Source organism: Equus quagga, unplaced genomic scaffold (genome assembly GCF_021613505.1).
Source record: "Equus quagga isolate Etosha38 unplaced genomic scaffold, UCLA_HA_Equagga_1.0 203_RagTag, whole genome shotgun sequence".
NCBI classification, from domain to species: domain Eukaryota; kingdom Metazoa; phylum Chordata; class Mammalia; order Perissodactyla; family Equidae; genus Equus; species Equus quagga.
Window position 1 is genome coordinate 2,043,871 of NW_025798627.1, and position 18,284 is coordinate 2,062,154.

The window sequence follows — 18,284 nt, forward strand, 5'->3', positions numbered from 1 at the left end:
CTGATCATTAGTATTTTAGTATCAGAAAATGCAATAAACTTCTTTTCACTTGTGGTTATAAAGAAAAAAGTTAATAGTTTACTTTAAAATTTTGAGAATTAAATTAAAAGTCAAAATCACTGAATAAATACTCTTGCGCATAAAATCAGACAGACTAGAATTCAAAGTCAATTCTTCCATATACGATGCCAATGGCCTTGAGCTTTCTCACCCATAAACTGTGCATAGAAGAGGGCTTTTTCTACCTCAGTTCAAGCCTGGTAAGGAGACAGACACTCACAGACTGTAATAACGTAAAAAGTTTTGTGTGTTTTTGCTATTCCATCCAGAGGCAAGACCATCATCAGGACCTTTTCCCTTGCAACTTCTCTACTGTCACAATCTAAAGCTCCTTCCTGCCCCACACCTCACTCCCTATCTAGCAATGATACTCAAAGCAACGGAGCAGAGAACAGCTGGCAACTCTTTGCCAGAAGTAGCCTTAGATGGGGTGGAATCCATATCATGTTCTCAAGAAGATTCGGATAGGTCCTTAGTGTGGGTGGAGCTCCAGGACAAATGGAATAAACTAGGGAAGCCACTTTCATGGATTGGATTTGACCGTCAAGTAAAGAAATGAATAAATATTCTTTGAGAGTTTGCCTTGATCTTCTCTTCCCATCTCTCTCTATCACCAGAAAAGGCAATGATTTCACCAAGTGAATGCAGGGAAGTAAAGAGGTCCACAGGTGAAGCCAACCAACTGGCCGATGTATGGTAGCTTTTGTTTCTGACTATATCACCTCTTTTTCAACATAAGGGACTTAGAAACCTCCATTCCACTATTCCTTCAACCATGCAGGTTAAGGATAATGGAAGCTCAAGATATTTTTTCAGGCTATTGCAGTATCATCAGAAACCTACCTTAAAATGAGCTCAGGTACTTCCCCAAGTGCCCAGTTTTAAACCAAAGGAGAAATTTCATCATATCTGGTCCATAAAAATATCATACTCTTTAAGATATCTTTGATATAATAACCCATTTTCTTTATCTTTCATTTTTCAATTAATTCACAATAAAAGAGAACAATAAAAGTGTTGTTTCATATCTTTACTCTTTCAGTAATGTGCAACATGAACATAATAGTGTTAAGAAGTCAGAAATAACTTAACACGATAGCTATATATAAGATGTTTATATTTGCAAAATTTCAACAATTATCTTCCCTATGTTCCCCCAAATTCACGTATTTGTTAATCAAATTAATTAAGAAGCTTTTCAAAATAAAAGCAATGTTTTAAATAAATATATTTTCATAATCATAGAACATTTAGTTCTGTTGGAGGTAACAAACATATTACACTCAAGCACTTCATGAAGAAATTAGGGTAAAAATGATCTGGATGCAATTATAAATGTACCCTAATGAATCATTTGCTTCTTTTGTGTGTATGTTTTTCTTCACATGTTAAAGTCATATCACAGATGCTTTGTAATCAGTTAGTTCTTAAACCATCATGAAGATGTTATCCGACCCACAGAACTTCTATCAGCTCAATGTGCTATGGTATTATTTGAACAATGTTTTAAATTTAGTACTCTAAATTAAATTTGAGCAAAGCCAAAACCTCCGAGCTGCCATGTCTGTTAAAGAAAACAAATGCTAGACTCCCAGTTTGGAAGAATGAGACCTTCCCACAAATCTCAACCCTGAAATTTTATAACTGAGTCTTATTGTCACACCAAAACCCTAATTACAACAGAGTTCTCAGTCTTTCAGAGTACCACAGTGGTGGGTAAATAAATTCACTTATGATCAGCTTTTCCTTTGAAATCATATCTGTTTAGAAAACAACTACAGAAAACTTTCTAAAAATTGATTTTATTTAATAAATACTTTAAAGAGTTCACTAACTGAAGAAATAAATGACTTTGCTGATCTTTTCAGAAATTCTGATCATTTGTTTATCTTTCATTCACTTTTGTTTCTACTGTGATTTTTAGGACTTTTCCTAATCTACATTTAATCTATCAAAGCATCTATGCATTGGTAAATTTGGCTTCCTTCAATAAGAAGCTATGTTAAGATCTCTAAATTAAATGACAAATGTAGAGAAGTAAAATTAAACACAGCAACAGGTTATAGTAAGTGCTCTTTAGGATTTCGATTAACAAATTTGTCCCCAAATGATAAGTAATAACTTACTAATGAATAATGCAACACATAATAGATTTTAACAGTCTCTCTCCCTCTCTCTCTTTTTCTCTCTCTCTCTTTCTCTCCCTCTCTCTCTTTTTCTCTCTCTCTCTGTCTCTCCCTCTCTCTCTCTCTCACACACACACATATACATACACACACTTCCACCCACATCCATACATGGGTGTGTACACACACCTCAGAATTTAAAACTGTTACTAAAGATTTTAACTTAGATAAATTAACTACGATAAAATACTGACACTGTGAAAATATCTGTTTATGTCCAACACCCCACAGAGGGCATCTTTTTGTGAACTTTTAAAAAGCTTAAAGAAAGAAAACAAGAAAGAAAAACCAGAGTCCACGACAGGAAGGACGGGTGACCTGCCCGGGGTCACAGCTTCCCGTTCTCCTCTCCACTTTCCTTCTCCTCTATGGCTTCCAGGCTGCGCTTGCTCTTGGCCTCGGTGCCGCTGCTGGGGGCTTTACTAAGTCCACAAGACAAGCACGCCAGCTGGATCTGCTTCATGTTTTCTATAGCTTCGTTCTTGGCATTCTTCAACAGATCTCCTTGGCCCTACAAACAGGCAGAAATATACACCAAAGAAGAGAGTTATGGGCCAGACATATCCTGAGAGACATCACTCCACAGCTTCAGTGCTGTTACTCAGTGAGAAAACAGACCCAGACTCGAAAGCTCGCTTTTCCAAGGTTGAGCCCAAGGTTCTTTCCTAGCATTATTGACGGTCTTTGCTCTTTAAGCCGAAGACCTCAAACTTCTTGATCGGCTCTCTGGTTACCAGCAGACCCCTGAGATTCCTGTAGTAGGGAACCGCCTCAGGGGGACCCTGCTCCGAATGTGCCAAGCACAGTCAGCCCTTCCATCACTGTGGTCTGAGACTTCACACACTACTGCAGCCCTGTCCCACCCAGGTCCAGCATTCCTAGGCTTGAGAGAAAACAAGCAAAGAAGCTCTTCCTTAAAAAACTGAAAATTACATCAGCCCCTCAGTGTCCAAGAGCTTACAAAGCAAAACATCTCCTTTAAAGTACATCACATGCCTTATGAGCTCGTTTTTTACCTATTGGGTTATCCTTGCAATCTGCCTTTTGATAAATTATTAATTGCCGACATTCCTTCTGTCTTTCCCATCATCCTGAGGACAATGTTCCCATCTGCCTGATGGAGAAAGAGAGGCTCCAGAGGCTCAGCATGTCAATCAAAACAAAAAGCAAACAAGGATCACAGGAAATCACCAGCTGTCAGTTACATTAGGGCCCAAGAAACAGCTTTTCCCATTATTTTTATTTCTTATTTTAGTTGATCGTTATAATGATCGAGTGTATGTGCTGACGCTGGCCCGGGGGCATGAAGGACCAAGTGTGGGGAAGCCAGAACATGTTTTGCTAGTGCAGACAAAAGAGGAAGCAGTTCCTTCCCTCCCTCCTCTCCATTCTCACGGCACTGCCTGACCGAACGACCCCGAAACTGTGAAGGATGATAGGGGAGGACATGGAGGTTCAGTGTAACCTCCTTTGCTGGAAAGTTCTTCTACACAGTGGAGACTCGGAGAAAGGCTAAGTCATGGAATGGGGTTTTAGAAGTAAACTTGGAAATCTTGTAGTCTAGCCTTCTCACGAGGAGGAAAGAAGCTGAGCCCGATGACGTTAAATGACTGACCCAAGGTCATAGCTGGTTAATGACTGAGCTGGGACAAAAGTCCAGGTCTTCTCCCTCTTGTTCAGCAGCCTATTCCACATACTATGTTTATAATTTAGACGAAGACTAAAGACTAGAGAACAAACAATCTGTCAGCTAGAGATAGATTTTCTAAGGGAAAAATATTCACTACACCAGCAGAATTTTGGGAACTAGTTTTGACAGTGTAGACATGCGTTCCCTCTGGACGTTGAAAAATGAAGTCACATCCACTTTGAAAACTGCAATTCTTAAGTAATGATAATAACAGTACAACATAGAAAGTGCTCACTCTGTGCAGGTACTCTTCTTGGCACTTTACATATGTTCAGTCATTCAGTTGTCACCACATCCCTATGAGACAGGCACTTTCTTATTCTCAGTATACAGATGAAAAGCACTGAGGCCCAGAGCAGTCCCCTTGCCAGAGTCACAGTGCTGCTAAGTGGGAGAGCTGGGGCTTAAATGAAGTCCAGTGCCGGCTCCAGAGCCCATAGTCTTAACCACTCCGTGATACGGTGTCTCTTCAAGGCAAATCGTGCACTCTCTACAGAGCACAGAAAAGCCTCCTGCTCCTGTTACCCAAGAAAACCACACAGATAAAAGGAAAACCAGTGCCCGGTGGCACATCTGACAGGACTTAGAGATGGCATCTGGAGACTCAGGAAGATCAGGGATGCCAAGAACCCATGGGCGGGGACAAAAGTCAGAAGATCTTAGTTCAGTTTTTAGCTCCAAAAATTTCTCCCTGGACCATTTTCTCTTCTGAAAAAATGAAAATATTCTTCTGCCTCCCTAAGGATTAAAGATAATATGTTGAAAAGTTGTTTGTGATTTAAATAATCATAAGTAAACTATAGTATAAAATGATATGAAAAACAGTTAACAAATTCTACTCCTATAAAAAAACAAGATATAGCAAATATCTTGGCATTGTGCATATTTTAATATAAATTTTACTAACTTGTTTAAAATGGATCTACAAGAGTCTGATTCACAGAGACATGTACCGTATATTGCTACTGGTTTTACAAATGGAAAGATTCCTTTAAAAACCAAACTGTATTAATAAAGAGATTATACCCACACTCATTTTCAGAGTATTACTTTTAAGTGCTCCCTTTTCTTTTAGTTTTGAAATTTTCATCAAGCATTTTAAAAAGCATAACAAATGCAAAGTTGGCATCTTCGTTAATTGCAAAAAAACAGTGAAACATGAAAAATATCAAGCTAGGTGCTGCTGATGCATAATGCTCACACATCCCTTCTCCTGCAGCACGCTAGAAAACACGTCTCCTCAATCAGCCAGAAGGTCATCTGATCAGTTTGGAGAGGTGGCATCCAGGCCTAAATGCCAGACTGTGCCAGTTCTGGTAAATATAAGTCAGGCTCTCTAGAAAACAATGGCCAATTGGAGAAAACAGTTTGTGCCACTGCACAAAAACACAACACGCCATCTCCTGATAACCAGGAGGCAACAAGTTTTGGCTGAGCAATACAGGCAGAAAAGAACAGAAAGAGAATTTAAACTGTTAACTAAGAGAAGAAGAAAAAATGAAAGACTAAGTTATGAAGCATTTAGTAATGCTATGTAAACATTCTATTTATGGAAACATTTATGTAAAAATTTTGTTTTCTATTTTTTTAAGAAGGAGGAATAAAGGTCATCTTTCTGTTCTGTGGTTAAGGAATCAACTCCTTGAGTCCTCCCAATTAGGGTACCAGAACCAGAAAAGACGCATTTTAGGCAAAATTGTAAAGAGTGAAGTTTATTAACAACCCCCATCCTGGATGGCATTCCTTTTTCATGCTGACTTTTTCCCATTTATGTGCAGCAATTTGCCCTGACCAACTAGCATCCATCTCTCTTCTCTGTCACTGTCCCTCTCAAACTCCTCCTCACTAGCCAGTTTATACCACATCTCCTCCAAAAAGACTCCTCTGTCCTGTGCATCATTTCCCACAAGATGTACTAGGTATTCAGCTCAGCTAAGCCATTCAAAGGTACTGGTGTGTAATATGCATTTAAGGATTATTGTTAACAGGGCGTTTCTAGAGAATATGCTAGAAAATTCTCCTCAAACAGAGGTCTTGGTAGAGAAAGAGAAAGGAGAAAAGCCCAGGAGAATTCATTTTACTTGGTGGTATATAAATTGAAATGTTTCTTGGATACTAAAATAAACCTGGGATTGTTATGGTCTGGAAAGTAAAATTAATGTATGATTTGATCATTGAACATCCAACTTGAAAGAAAAGTCAAGCTGCTGCCAACATTTCGATATAGCAGCGATCTCATGGGAATTTGTAGTTTCACGCTCCAGGAAAAAAAATGAGAAGGACTGCTTTAATCCAAAGAAAAGGAAGAAGAAGAGAGGGTATCTCAGGTACACTGATGCTGATGGGATGAGGACTAGCAAAAGTCTCAAGAGCAACGGCCACCAATTCAGCCTCCACAGTTACTTGGCTTCCGAATGCAAGAGTCCATAGAAATCCCAACACAGTTAAAGAGTAACATTTGGAATCATGGAAAACCACAGGGAGATCACTACAGAGATTTTGAATCTGAAAATTAGTGACGATTAATAAAATTTTTTTAAAAAGAGACATTACACATTCATAGCCAAATCCTTTCAACTGCATTAAATGGCATTTAAAATATATTATGTAGAAATCAAGAAAGATCTGATGCAGTATAGATTGTACATGGGGCTGCTGTACAATACCATCACAATTTTTATACTACTACTAAGTTTATTACTGACAATAAAATACTATCACAACACAATACTATCAGAAGCTAACGCTTATTGAACACAATATACTAAGTGTAAACCAATTTGCACATATTACCTCTCTATATCATAACCATAAAAGGGGCTGGAACGCTAAACGTAAGTTATCTGTTAGTAATATATTTTATTATCTATCGAAAGACATTTAGCGTTCTTGTTATTCCTGTTCTAAGAAATGCAGTTCCCCCCACTGTTTGAAAATAGCGTTGGCTACAGTCCAGCAGAGCAACTTACAGAAGACATCTGGGGCTCCTTCACACCTATTTTTCCCATGAATTGTACTATCCCTTGTGATATTAGTGCGTGAAAGAGCAGAAGGACATCATAAGCTGTGTCCTTGTCACATATGAAGGAAATGCGTGGGTTGTCTCAGAGCACACCACAAATATTTGAAGCAGTTAATTAAGACTCTGGGAATGGAGAGACACTCTCATATACACAACTACACACATAAACAAATGCAGCCCTGACTCCAGGCAGACTTATGTGGGTATTTTTCAGCACACACTCAATGTCAGACTGATTCCCTTGATATTCTTTCCATGTGAGAGTCCACACCCACAGCTAGAGTCACCCATGGATAATTCTGTAGTAAAAGTTGGCCACAGACAGCACAGAGGAATTAGCAGCTCTTCATTTATTCCAGCTACCATCAGGTGGACAAGACCATACTGCGATGGGCTGTGAACTACTGCCATCTCACTGGTTCACAAACCATGTTTTTTGGGAATCTCTATATTATCTAAATAGGTTAAATGTTTTGCTCCGAAGAGGTAGAAACAACTAACAGTGTCTTTCACTTGAGAAATTCAAAGAGCAGGTCAAGAATGTGTTGATGTCATGACAGATGTATTTCCTTGATGTTCTGTTTCTGGAATATTGACTCTCCAGAATGAAGGCCTAGCCATGTAGGGAATGTATCCAAGATGTTAAGAAGAGTTACAGGGCACAAAGGTGTAGTCGTTAGGAGAGTATGTAGAAAATACCTTAACTGCACAAAAATGGAAGTTTCCATTACATTTTGTTATCAACACTCAGATTTATTATTTTTCAACACCTTGGCAACCAAATATTTCAACTGCATTCTACTCACTACTTAAAAAGTTCAATTTTTTACTCTAGGAACACACAAGAAATACAGATGAATAATTGTAGAGTAGTTCTGGTCCAAGAATATTGGCTTAATGGAGCTTTTTATGTTACTCTTCTCCTGAAACTCTGAACTCAAAACACATCAAACACTCCTTTTCAAATATTTATTACATGCAATTCAATTATTTTATTTTTATAGGAACAGAAAGGGAATTACATTGGACATGTTCACCTGAGCCATTAGGTTTTATAATTTTATATAAAGTTCAGTTTTTTAAAATTAGTTTTGTGGCTGATACATTTCAGTATTGGTCATAAACTCCAATTAATCAAATGTTTCCGAAGACTATGAAAACATAAGATAAATAAGTCTTTTTAAAACGTGTTAATATAGTTCTGAAGGAAGAATGATTTACAAGGTATAGAAGATATTTCAAAGAAGTTTTAAGAATAATTTAGTGCCAAAGAGAACACAACATTGCAAAATAAAGTAGAATGACATGTGCTTATTAAAGCACAACCACAGAAAAACCTATAAAAAATTTGAAGTCATACTCTGTTAAAATTCAACATAATGAAAATTACATTTGAAAGTTAAATTTGAAAGCATGTGTTTTAAGACCTGACAAATAAGATCTTCTTTTTTTAAAGATTGGCACCTGAGCTAACAACTGTCGCCAATCTTTTTTTTTTTCTTGTCCCTGAAGCCCCCCAGTACATAGTTGCATATTCTACTTGTGAGTACCTCTGGTTGTGCTATATGGGATGCCACCTCAGCATGGACTGATGAGCAGTGCCATGTCCGCACCTGGGATCCGAACTGGTGAAAGCCCGGGCCGCTGAAGCAGAGCGTGTGAACTCAACCACTCGGTCATGGGGCCAGCCCCTAAGATCTTCTTTTTCCACATTTCTTTCTCAAATAACATCCTGCACGGTTACAATATCTTTCTCATCAGGAAATCTTGACTAACTTGAAGGAATGAAGGACCCTATTTACTTCAAAACATTAGCTAATTGCATCTTAAGCAGAAAATCTTTGTATTAATCATGTTTTTTTAAAAAAAAGATTTTAGGGGCCAGTCCAGTGGCATAGTGGTTAAATTTGCACACTCCGCTTCAGCAGCCCAGGATTCACAGGTTCATATCCTAGGCATGTACCTATACACTACTCATCAAGCAATGCATTGGCAACATCCCACATACAAAATAGAGGAAGATTGGCACAGATGTTAGCTCAGCGACAATCTTCCTCAAGCATAAAGAGAAAGATTGGCAATAGATTAGCTCAGGGCTGATCTTCCTCACCAAAAAAGAAAGATTTTAATATAGAGAGATCATTTTTGTGTCTTTGTATATATAGAATACTGATATAAATGAAGTCTTTTAAAACATTATTTAAGTACTACTCACTAATAATAATATAATTAACATCACATTAATAGAATGAAAGATAAAAATCATATGATCATCTCAATAGATGCAGAAAAAATCATTTGACAAAATTCAACATCCTTTCATGATAAAACTTTCAACAAGTTGAATATAGAAGAAACGGACATCAACATAATATAGGCCATATAAGACAAGCCTACAGGTAACATCATACTCAATGGTGAAAAGTTGAAATCTTTTCCTCCAAGATCAGGAACAAGACAAGGGTGCCCACTCTCACTATTCCTATTCAACATAGTACTGGAAGTCCTAGCCAGAGCAATTGGGCAAGAAAAAGAAATAAAATGTATCCAAATCTGAAAGGAAGAAGTAAAATTGTCTCTGACTATAGATAACCTCATCTTATATATAGAAAACCCTAAAGATTCCACTAAAAAACTGTTAGAACTAACAAATTAATTCAGTAAAGTTGCAGTACATAAAATCAACACACAAAAATCAGTTTTGTCTCTACACATTAACAACAAACTATCAGAAAAAGAAATAAAGAAAACAATCCCATTTACAATAGCATCAAGAACAATAAAATACTTAGGAATAAATCTAACCAAGGAGGTGAAAGATTTATACACTGAAAACTACAAGATATTAATAAAAGAAATTGAAAGAGACACAAATAGAAAGATATCCCATGTTCACAGATCAGAAGAATTAATATTATTAAAATGTCCATATTATCCAAAGTCATCTACAGATTCAATGTAATTCCTATCAAAATTCTGATGGCAATTTTCACAGAAAGACAAAAACAATCTTAAAATTCTTATGGAACCACAACAGACCCCAAATAGCCAAAGCAATCCCAAGAAAGAAAACAAAGCTGGAGACATCACACTTCCTGATTTCAAACTATATTAGAAAGTTACAGTAATCAAAACAGTATGGCACTGGCATAAAAACAGACACATAGACCAATGGAACAGAAATGAGAGCTCAGAAATAAAGCAAAGCATATACCTCTAACTAATACTTGACAAGAGAACCAGGAATACACAATGGGGAAAAGATAGTCTTTTCAATAAATGGCTGGGAAAACTAGATATTCACATGCAAAAGAATAAAATTGCACCCACTCACAAAAATTAACTCAAAATGGATTAATAGCTTAGATGTAAGACCTGAAATCATAAAACTCTTAGCAAATAAACATGGTAAAACCCCCTTGACATTGATCTTGGCAATGAGCTTTTGGATATGACACCAAAAGCACAAGCAACAAAAGCAAAAACAAACAAGTGGGACTACATCAAACTAAAAAGCTTTTTCACAGCAAAAGAAATAATCAACAAGATGAAAAGGCAACCTATGGAATGGGAGAAAGTGGTTAACATCTGAAACATATAAGGAACTCTCTCTATAGATATAGATATATAGACATATAAAATAACTCAAAATATATATTAAATGGCAAAAAATCAAGTAATTTGACTAAAAATGGGCAAAAGACCTAAATTGACATTTTTCCAAAGAAGACCTACAAACGGCCAACAGATACATGAAAAGGTACTCAACATCACTAATCATCAACGAAATGCAAATAAAAATCACAATGAGATATCACCTCACATCTGTTAGGATGGCTATTATCAAAAAGACAAGAAATAACAAGTGCTGGTGAGGATGTGGAGAAAAGGAAAGCCTTGTGTGCCATTGGTGAGAATGTAAATTGGTGCAGCCACTACGGAAAACAGCATAGAGTTGCTTCAAAAACTTAAAAAGAGCTACCATATGATCCAGCAATTCCACTTCTGGGTACATATCAAAATGAAATCGGGATCTCAAAGAGATATCTGCACCCCCATGTTCATTGCAGCATTATTCACAATAGCCAACACATGAAAGGATTCTGAGTGTCCATCAAATGGATGAATGGATGAAGAAGATGAGATAGATATATAGATATATATGAGATAGATATAGATATGTATCTATCTATATCTATCTGTACAGATATCTATATCTATATATCTCACATTTCATATATATATACATACACACACAAACATATAACATCTTTTTATACTGTCATGCACTGCATAACGATGTTTCGGTCAACAATGGACCGCATATATGATGGTGGTCCCTATAAGATTTAGTACCACATAGCCTAGGTGTGTAGTAGGCTATGCCATCTAGGTTTATGTAAGTACACTCTATGATGTTTACGCAACAACAAAATTGGCTAATGATGTATTTCTCAGAATGTATCCTGGTCATTGTGATGCATGACTGTATATAAAACATCTTCAATTTATATGAGAAAGAAGGTAATCCTGCCATTTTCAACAACATGGATGAAATTTTGAAGGCATTATACCAAATGAAATAAGTCAGACAGAGAAAGACAAATACTGTATGATATCACTAGATGTGGAATCTAAAAAACAGAACTCATAGAAACAGAGAGAAGATTGATGGTTGCCAGGGGCAGGGTGTTGGGGGAAATGGGTGAAGGTGGTCATAGGGTACAAACGTCCAGTTACAAGATGAATAAGTTCTGGGGATCTAACGTCCAGCATGGTGACTACAGTTAACAGTACCGTATTGTATACTTAAAACTTGCTAAGAGAGTAAATTTTAAAAGTTCTCACCACAAACTAAACTATGTGAAGTGCTGGACACATTAATTAACCTTATTGTGGTAATGATCTCACAAAATAGACATACATCAAATCATCACGTTGTACACCTACAACTTTCACAATGTTATATGTCAATTATATCTCAATAAAGCTGAAAACTAATACTAATATCATTATAATAAAATTAATAATAATCTAATAGCCACAGTGCTGACCACAGATACTGTTAAAGATGGATATCATCTGCATTCATCAATAAAACCTACTGCATTGAGATGCCCTTGTTGAGCAGAGCTTAGAAAGAAGTGTGGAATTTAACGTGTCCAATTCCCATTCATTGTCCCTATTGTTCATTGTTCTAAGCCACATATGTGTGAACTGAGACACTCCCACCTCCACCCTTTGACTTAGGAACAATGGTGGTCTCCTTTAGCCATCAATAAGGACTAGGACCTTTAATTTTGCTTTATTCACCTATATACCCATCAAGCAAATATTTATTAAACATTTACTATATACCAGATTTTGTCTTTGACCTATAGTTCTGAACTCTTATCAAAACCAAGCCCCTTTCAAATAAATACTTTGTACCCTAAAGTGAAAGTCATAAATAATACAACCTAGTTATATACATTATGAAAAACTAACTAAATATAGTATCTTAGCTATACTATAAGGAGCAATAAGAGAATGGTCATTTAGAACAATATGTATTGCAATATGTAAATGCCCTTGCAGGCACAAGAAACCATAATGAAGTAGGCAGATGCTTGCACTTACTTAATATGAATTCATTTAAGTTTAAAAGAGAAATAAGATCAGATGCCATTCTACAAACACATAAAATATGGGAAATGACAGTGTAGACATACCAGATAGACATTAGTATGAAAGCAAATAATGGCAACAGACCAGACTCATTTGCATATAATAGAAGAAGGAAGGGAATAACCTTAATTAAGGTAGGGATAACATGCCAAAGACAAGTACAGACTCTCACTACAGAGAAAAGGTCTGTCAGCCCCACAAGTGAGGAAGTAAATAACATCCATACACCCCACCAAAGGTGCCAAACCTTCAAAAGTACCTCAAACGACGTTTTTCTTGTGATTGATAATATCAGCTTCTACTTCACAGGACACTCTGGGATGCCTACCATGAATTGTCAATAATAACAAATAAAGTACCACATTAAAATCAATTATGTCACTTTCAGTGTGTTCCAATATTACTGCACAGCAATTATACAATCAAGTAGAATGCCCGGAGTGAATAAATTACTCAATAGTTTGGAAACAACATCTTTATTCATTCAGACTTCCCTCTCAGTAACTGCCTTTTCCTCATGTACTGGGCCTTTCATATGACTTCCTGTAAAAATATTAACATTATTTACTGCAGCACTGCGATTTGTATTTTAGAGGGTTTAGTTGGGCAGGACTAAGAAAGTCTTGCAGCACACAGGATAACTCTTTCTCATGTTGCACCGTCCTGCACAGTGCAGGACATCCAGCATTCCTGGCCCCTCCCACCAAACGCCAGGGGAATCTTCCCTGTCACCTCCACAATTTCCAAAACACCCTCTAGGGGGCAGTACTGAGCCCATTAGGAACCATCACGTTAGACATTGGGGATACCATGGCGAGCACAGATACCCTTCCTGCTCACATAAAACTTAAGCTGAGTTAGAAACACAGGCAAAAATCGAAAAACCACAAAAATAAAGTTACGTCTCATCACAAGTTGCGGTACGCGCTTAAAGGAAAGGAATGTGATGCTGAGAGAACACGTAGTCCAGGGGATGAGGCTGGGCTTTCCTGTTTAAGTGACGGTTGAGCAACGATTTGAAAGATGAAGAGGCACCTTCATTTCTTTCTTGGCATCTTACAATCAGCAATTGTATAATTACCGTACAAATACAATCTAAGAATCTTTTGAAGCTTGCCTTGACTCTTCAATCCTCCCACAGTCCTACAGATACAGATATAGGTTGCATGGGAGAGTGTTCTGGAAGGATGCTGCCTCCAAAGCACAGCACCAAAATTGCTTGATATCCCATTTTTTCTTATATTTTAACCACTTAGAATTTATTTTGTTTCCGTGAAATTTATACCTAAAAGAAACACTGAAAGTGGAAAATACTCAATAAAGTACCATTTAGTGATGGTATCATTTTGTTCTGCAAAAAGTAAGAGTTCTTAGCAATTATTTCAAATTTTTGAGACATTTGAAGAACAGCTATAATTTTTTTTTAACTTTACAAATGAAGAAAAGGACTCAAGAAAGCTAGATAAATATATTGCCCAGGTTCACACAGGAAAGAAATATGAAGGAAATAACTAATAATGCCTGCTCCCCAGGCCAATAGATGCTTTTCTTCACTGTATTATTTTTCTTTGCATTTAGGTACATTACATAATATGTTGCACCTGCCATCTAATAGATGTTAGAAATGTAAAGAAGAAAAAATAGCTTAAGACCTGTTTGGTTTAAAAAAGAAAAAAATCCTCTGATAGAAGCCTATGAATGTCCCAAACAGAAATACTGCCTTTGTGCTGACACTTCAATGTTTGATTTTTGCCTTCAGTGTGGATACAGAGTTTCGAAGAACGTAATAATTTTAATCTAAGCCATATTTTCAGAAAAGTAAAATACAAAAGCAATGGTAGAAGATTCATGGTGTGAGAGGTGTGGAGAAGACGATCGGTTTTCACTTTAAAGATATCATCATAAGTCCTAATAGATCCAATAGAAAAGAAGATTACAAAAGAATTCAATTCTTTGCAGGCACCCGCTGAACATTTTAAAGGATGCTGTTAACGTGAGGACTCAGGAGTTAGCTCTCAGATCGCTGGGATACTGATTCTCCTTGCAGCACCCATGAGCCTCCCACATAAGTCGGCTGCCCTGATGGCGGCACGCGCCAGCTGTGCCGGAGAACCAGGACTCCAGAAGGGACGCAGGAATACATCTGGTTCTCAGGACTCCACATTTCTCTCATATAATAATAATCTGGCCTAGAGACTTTGAATTGTAACCATATTGCTATTCTATAGGTAAACTTACAGTGTGATCTCCATGGTCAGACTAGTGGGTTCAAATCCCAGCTCCACCATTTACTAGCTTTTTGACCTTGGGCAAGGGCACTTGGTGCCTCAGTTTCCTCATCTGTAAAATGGCTATGATAATTGTACCCATCTCTAGGCTTGTGGCAAGATTAAGTGAGATCATATATGTGAATCATTTAGAACAATGCCTGGCATATGTGGCAAACTCTAATGATTGTTAGCTATTGTTATTCTATAAACAAAAAATTAGAAGGTTTCAGTAAACATGTTTCACTATCAATAATGACAATGTTACAGACATCTATGGTAGTTTACCTCATAAAATGTGAGGAAACAAAAACCACTTTGAAACACAAAAAAAGACAAGTTGGTGAAGTGAGGAGAATAAACTGTTACTGAGAATAAAATTCAGGGTTGATCACCCATTAGTCCTATGAAAGACCCCATAATGATTCAAACAGAAGGAGTGACGATGCTCTGATGTGGGAATTTCCCTTGGGGAATCTCAGAGCATGTCATCCTCTCCCCACCAAAAGCTTATTTTCTTATTTGTAATTGAGAGGTTACAATATTTTTCAGTGTAAAGCACCGAAGCATTGCTTGCTTTTGGAATAGAAAATTTTAAACAGCTGTTTCATTTAAGCCAGATGAGAAAATAAAAATGAACTGAAATCATCTGTCACCAAAAGAAATTAATGACAAACATTATCCTTTGTGACAGACTTGTTATATTTCTGAAGATACCATAAGATGGCCTCCTGCGAGGGTGCTCTGGTTACGAAGCCATCTGTCTCCTTTGGGCAAAGGACCACGGGCCTCATCCGCTTAGAGAAAATGTCAACAGAAGCGCTGCAACACCAGTGAGCTGAATATTAGAAAACCTCCAGCTAAACTTTAAAAATATGATTCAACTGCAGAAAGCTATGAATTTAGGTTTGTGTGATGAGACTGGGATCCTGAACATTCTCTCACAGTCATTTTGACAAAAGAACCCTTCAATAAAACCATACGAGGGCACTGCCTGATTCCTCTGCTCTGTGCTCCTTCCCTCCCTTTACCTGATCATCTGCATCTATGTCAATAGATCTAATAAGAAAGGACAGAAGATTAATATCAACCTTTAGCAAGGTGACAAAGGTAATTAATTCCCTTTCAAATGAAATTTTAGTAATGGATGGTCATCAGCACAAAAAACAAGTACTGTTAAAAAGTTCCAATATCTCAAATTAACTTTCTTTAGATAATAAATGACCTTGAAATCTGAATTCATGCTACTATCCTAAGTGCCAGAAGCCAAACGCAGAAGGAGCTTTATAGAAACCTCTACTTAGCCAACTCGTGCTATTTCCATTTCAAAACGATCATCTACAGCAGCTTGAAAGATGTGGGATGCTCCAAACCCCAGAGCAGACAAAGGCTAGAGAGACAGTTACTAATAGTAGAAAGACATTTTTTTTTTTTTAAAGATTTTATTTTTTCCTTTTTCTCCCCAAAGCCCCCCAGTACATAGTTGTATATTCTTCGTTGTGGGTCCTTCTAGTTGTGGCATGTGGGACGCTGCCTCAGCGTGGTCTGATGAGCAGTGCCATGTCCGCGCCCAGGATTCGAACCAACGAAACACTGGGCCGCCTGCAGTGGAGCGGGCGAACTTAACCACTCGGCCATGGGGCCAGCCCCTAGAAAGACATTTTTAAAATGCATTCTGGTATTTGTTTGGTAAGGTTTCACTTTAAGAAATTACTGATTATATTGCTTAAATGATTGACTACTTGATCCAAAAAATAAACCTGCAAAAGTGCCTGAACAAGAGGGCACAGCAATAACGACGGTCCGCGACCAGAAGGAACTGATCACAAAATGCCTTCAGCTACTTCACCACCTCCACAGCGCTGAGAATTTCAGCAAGCAAGTGGCTCCTCGTGACATTTGGTCTTGTGCTGCACAACTCCAGGGGCACCATTCATAGTGCCTTCTATGTGTACGGCATTTCCTGCAGCCCAATAACAGCCATACTGCATCGGGTCTAGACATGTCCTTTTACCAAGGACATTTATTCTTTATTCTCTGTGAAACCATAATGCTTTTAAATAGGCTGAAACTGTCCCCTTTAGGAGTGCATTGTGGCGTGTGCAGGGCTAGCCCATCCAGTGGCCCTGTGGGCACCCAATTACGCTGGCATGAGTTCTGGGTTCAGTGTCAGTTGCAGTGGCCAAATAGCTATTAGCAAAACATTGTCAAAGGAGCAACTGCCCTGTGCCATCCACCCAATGGGGTATTTTTTAATTAATGGTGTAAGGCAACTATCAAATGAAATGGGCTACTTCTTGCTAATAGTTAATTAATTGAGAAGTGGCCAACTTGGCTCCCTCCACAAGGACTCTTTGGAGATTTGGCCATTACTGAAGTATTCATTGTTGAGGACCCAAATCCAGCAGGGCATTTGGTTAAACACCAGACTACTGCTCCTCCAAGGAAAGGTCAAGCCTGTTTTCCCCCATCTGAGACTCATTCAACTTTCAGATCTCAAACTCAAGCCATCTATAACACCAAACCACTAGCAACACATTTTCCTCCAACTTTTTGTGTTTATTTTAAAAGTTACACTACACCCAAGTTGAAATAATAGCATCTATATTTCCCAGTTGTTCATATGATGTTACATTGGCTTAATCAATTCATCTATTCTCACCTATCTATGTATACTTCACCCTAAATACCCTAGCAGGCATATCATGAAAATAAGCACATTCTATATAACCACAGTATTATTATCACCCAATGAAATTAACATTCATTCAGCAATTTCATCTGATATGAAGTACATATTTAATTTCCCCAAATGTCCCAAAACACCTGTTAAGCTTGTTTTTTTTTTTTTTTTAATAAGGAAGATTGGCCCTGAGCTAACATCTGTTGCCAATCTTCCTCTTTTTGCTTGAGGAAGATTGGTGCAGAGCTAACATCTATGCCAATCTCCCTCTATTTTATGTGGGATGCCTCCACAGCATGGCTTGATGACTGGCATTAGTTCAGTGCTCAAGATTCGAACCTACGAACCCTGGGCTGCTGAAGTGGAGCGCACAAACTTAACCACTATGCCACCAGGCTGGCCCCCCGTTATAGCTTTTTTTAAAAATCAGAATCCAATCAAGGTTCACACACAACTAGCATCTCTGAAAATAACGATGGAGGTGGTGAAGAGAGAGTCAAAGCTCGAGCGACAGAGGAGGGCGTGGGAACTCTACAGCCCGTTCACAGCAGTAGGGCTGCTTCCTTGAAAGACACGCCTTTCCACGGCTGCACTGCTGTCCACTTCATGGAATACACACCATCAAATCATCACATACACTTGTCCAAACATTTCTTCTGATTGTCAAATACCCTCACTCTTACAATCTTATTTTTAAATCAACTTTATA

At 37.7% G+C, this 18,284-nt stretch overlaps 1 protein-coding gene across 2 annotated transcripts in view; it reads right to left on the reverse strand.

Moving 5' to 3' along the window:
* Positions 1-1,170: 1,170 nt before the first annotated feature.
* Positions 1,171-18,284, reverse strand: part of LOC124233455 (inactive phospholipase C-like protein 1) — a 327,640-nt gene continuing 310,526 nt past the window's right edge. For both annotated transcript variants that reach the window (XM_046650555.1, XM_046650554.1), the window contains one exon: positions 1,171-2,757. In XM_046650555.1, coding sequence (XP_046506511.1) covers positions 2,575-2,757 — 183 coding nt within the window. In that variant the 3' untranslated portion in view covers positions 1,171-2,574. The remainder of the gene's footprint in view (positions 2,758-18,284) is intronic.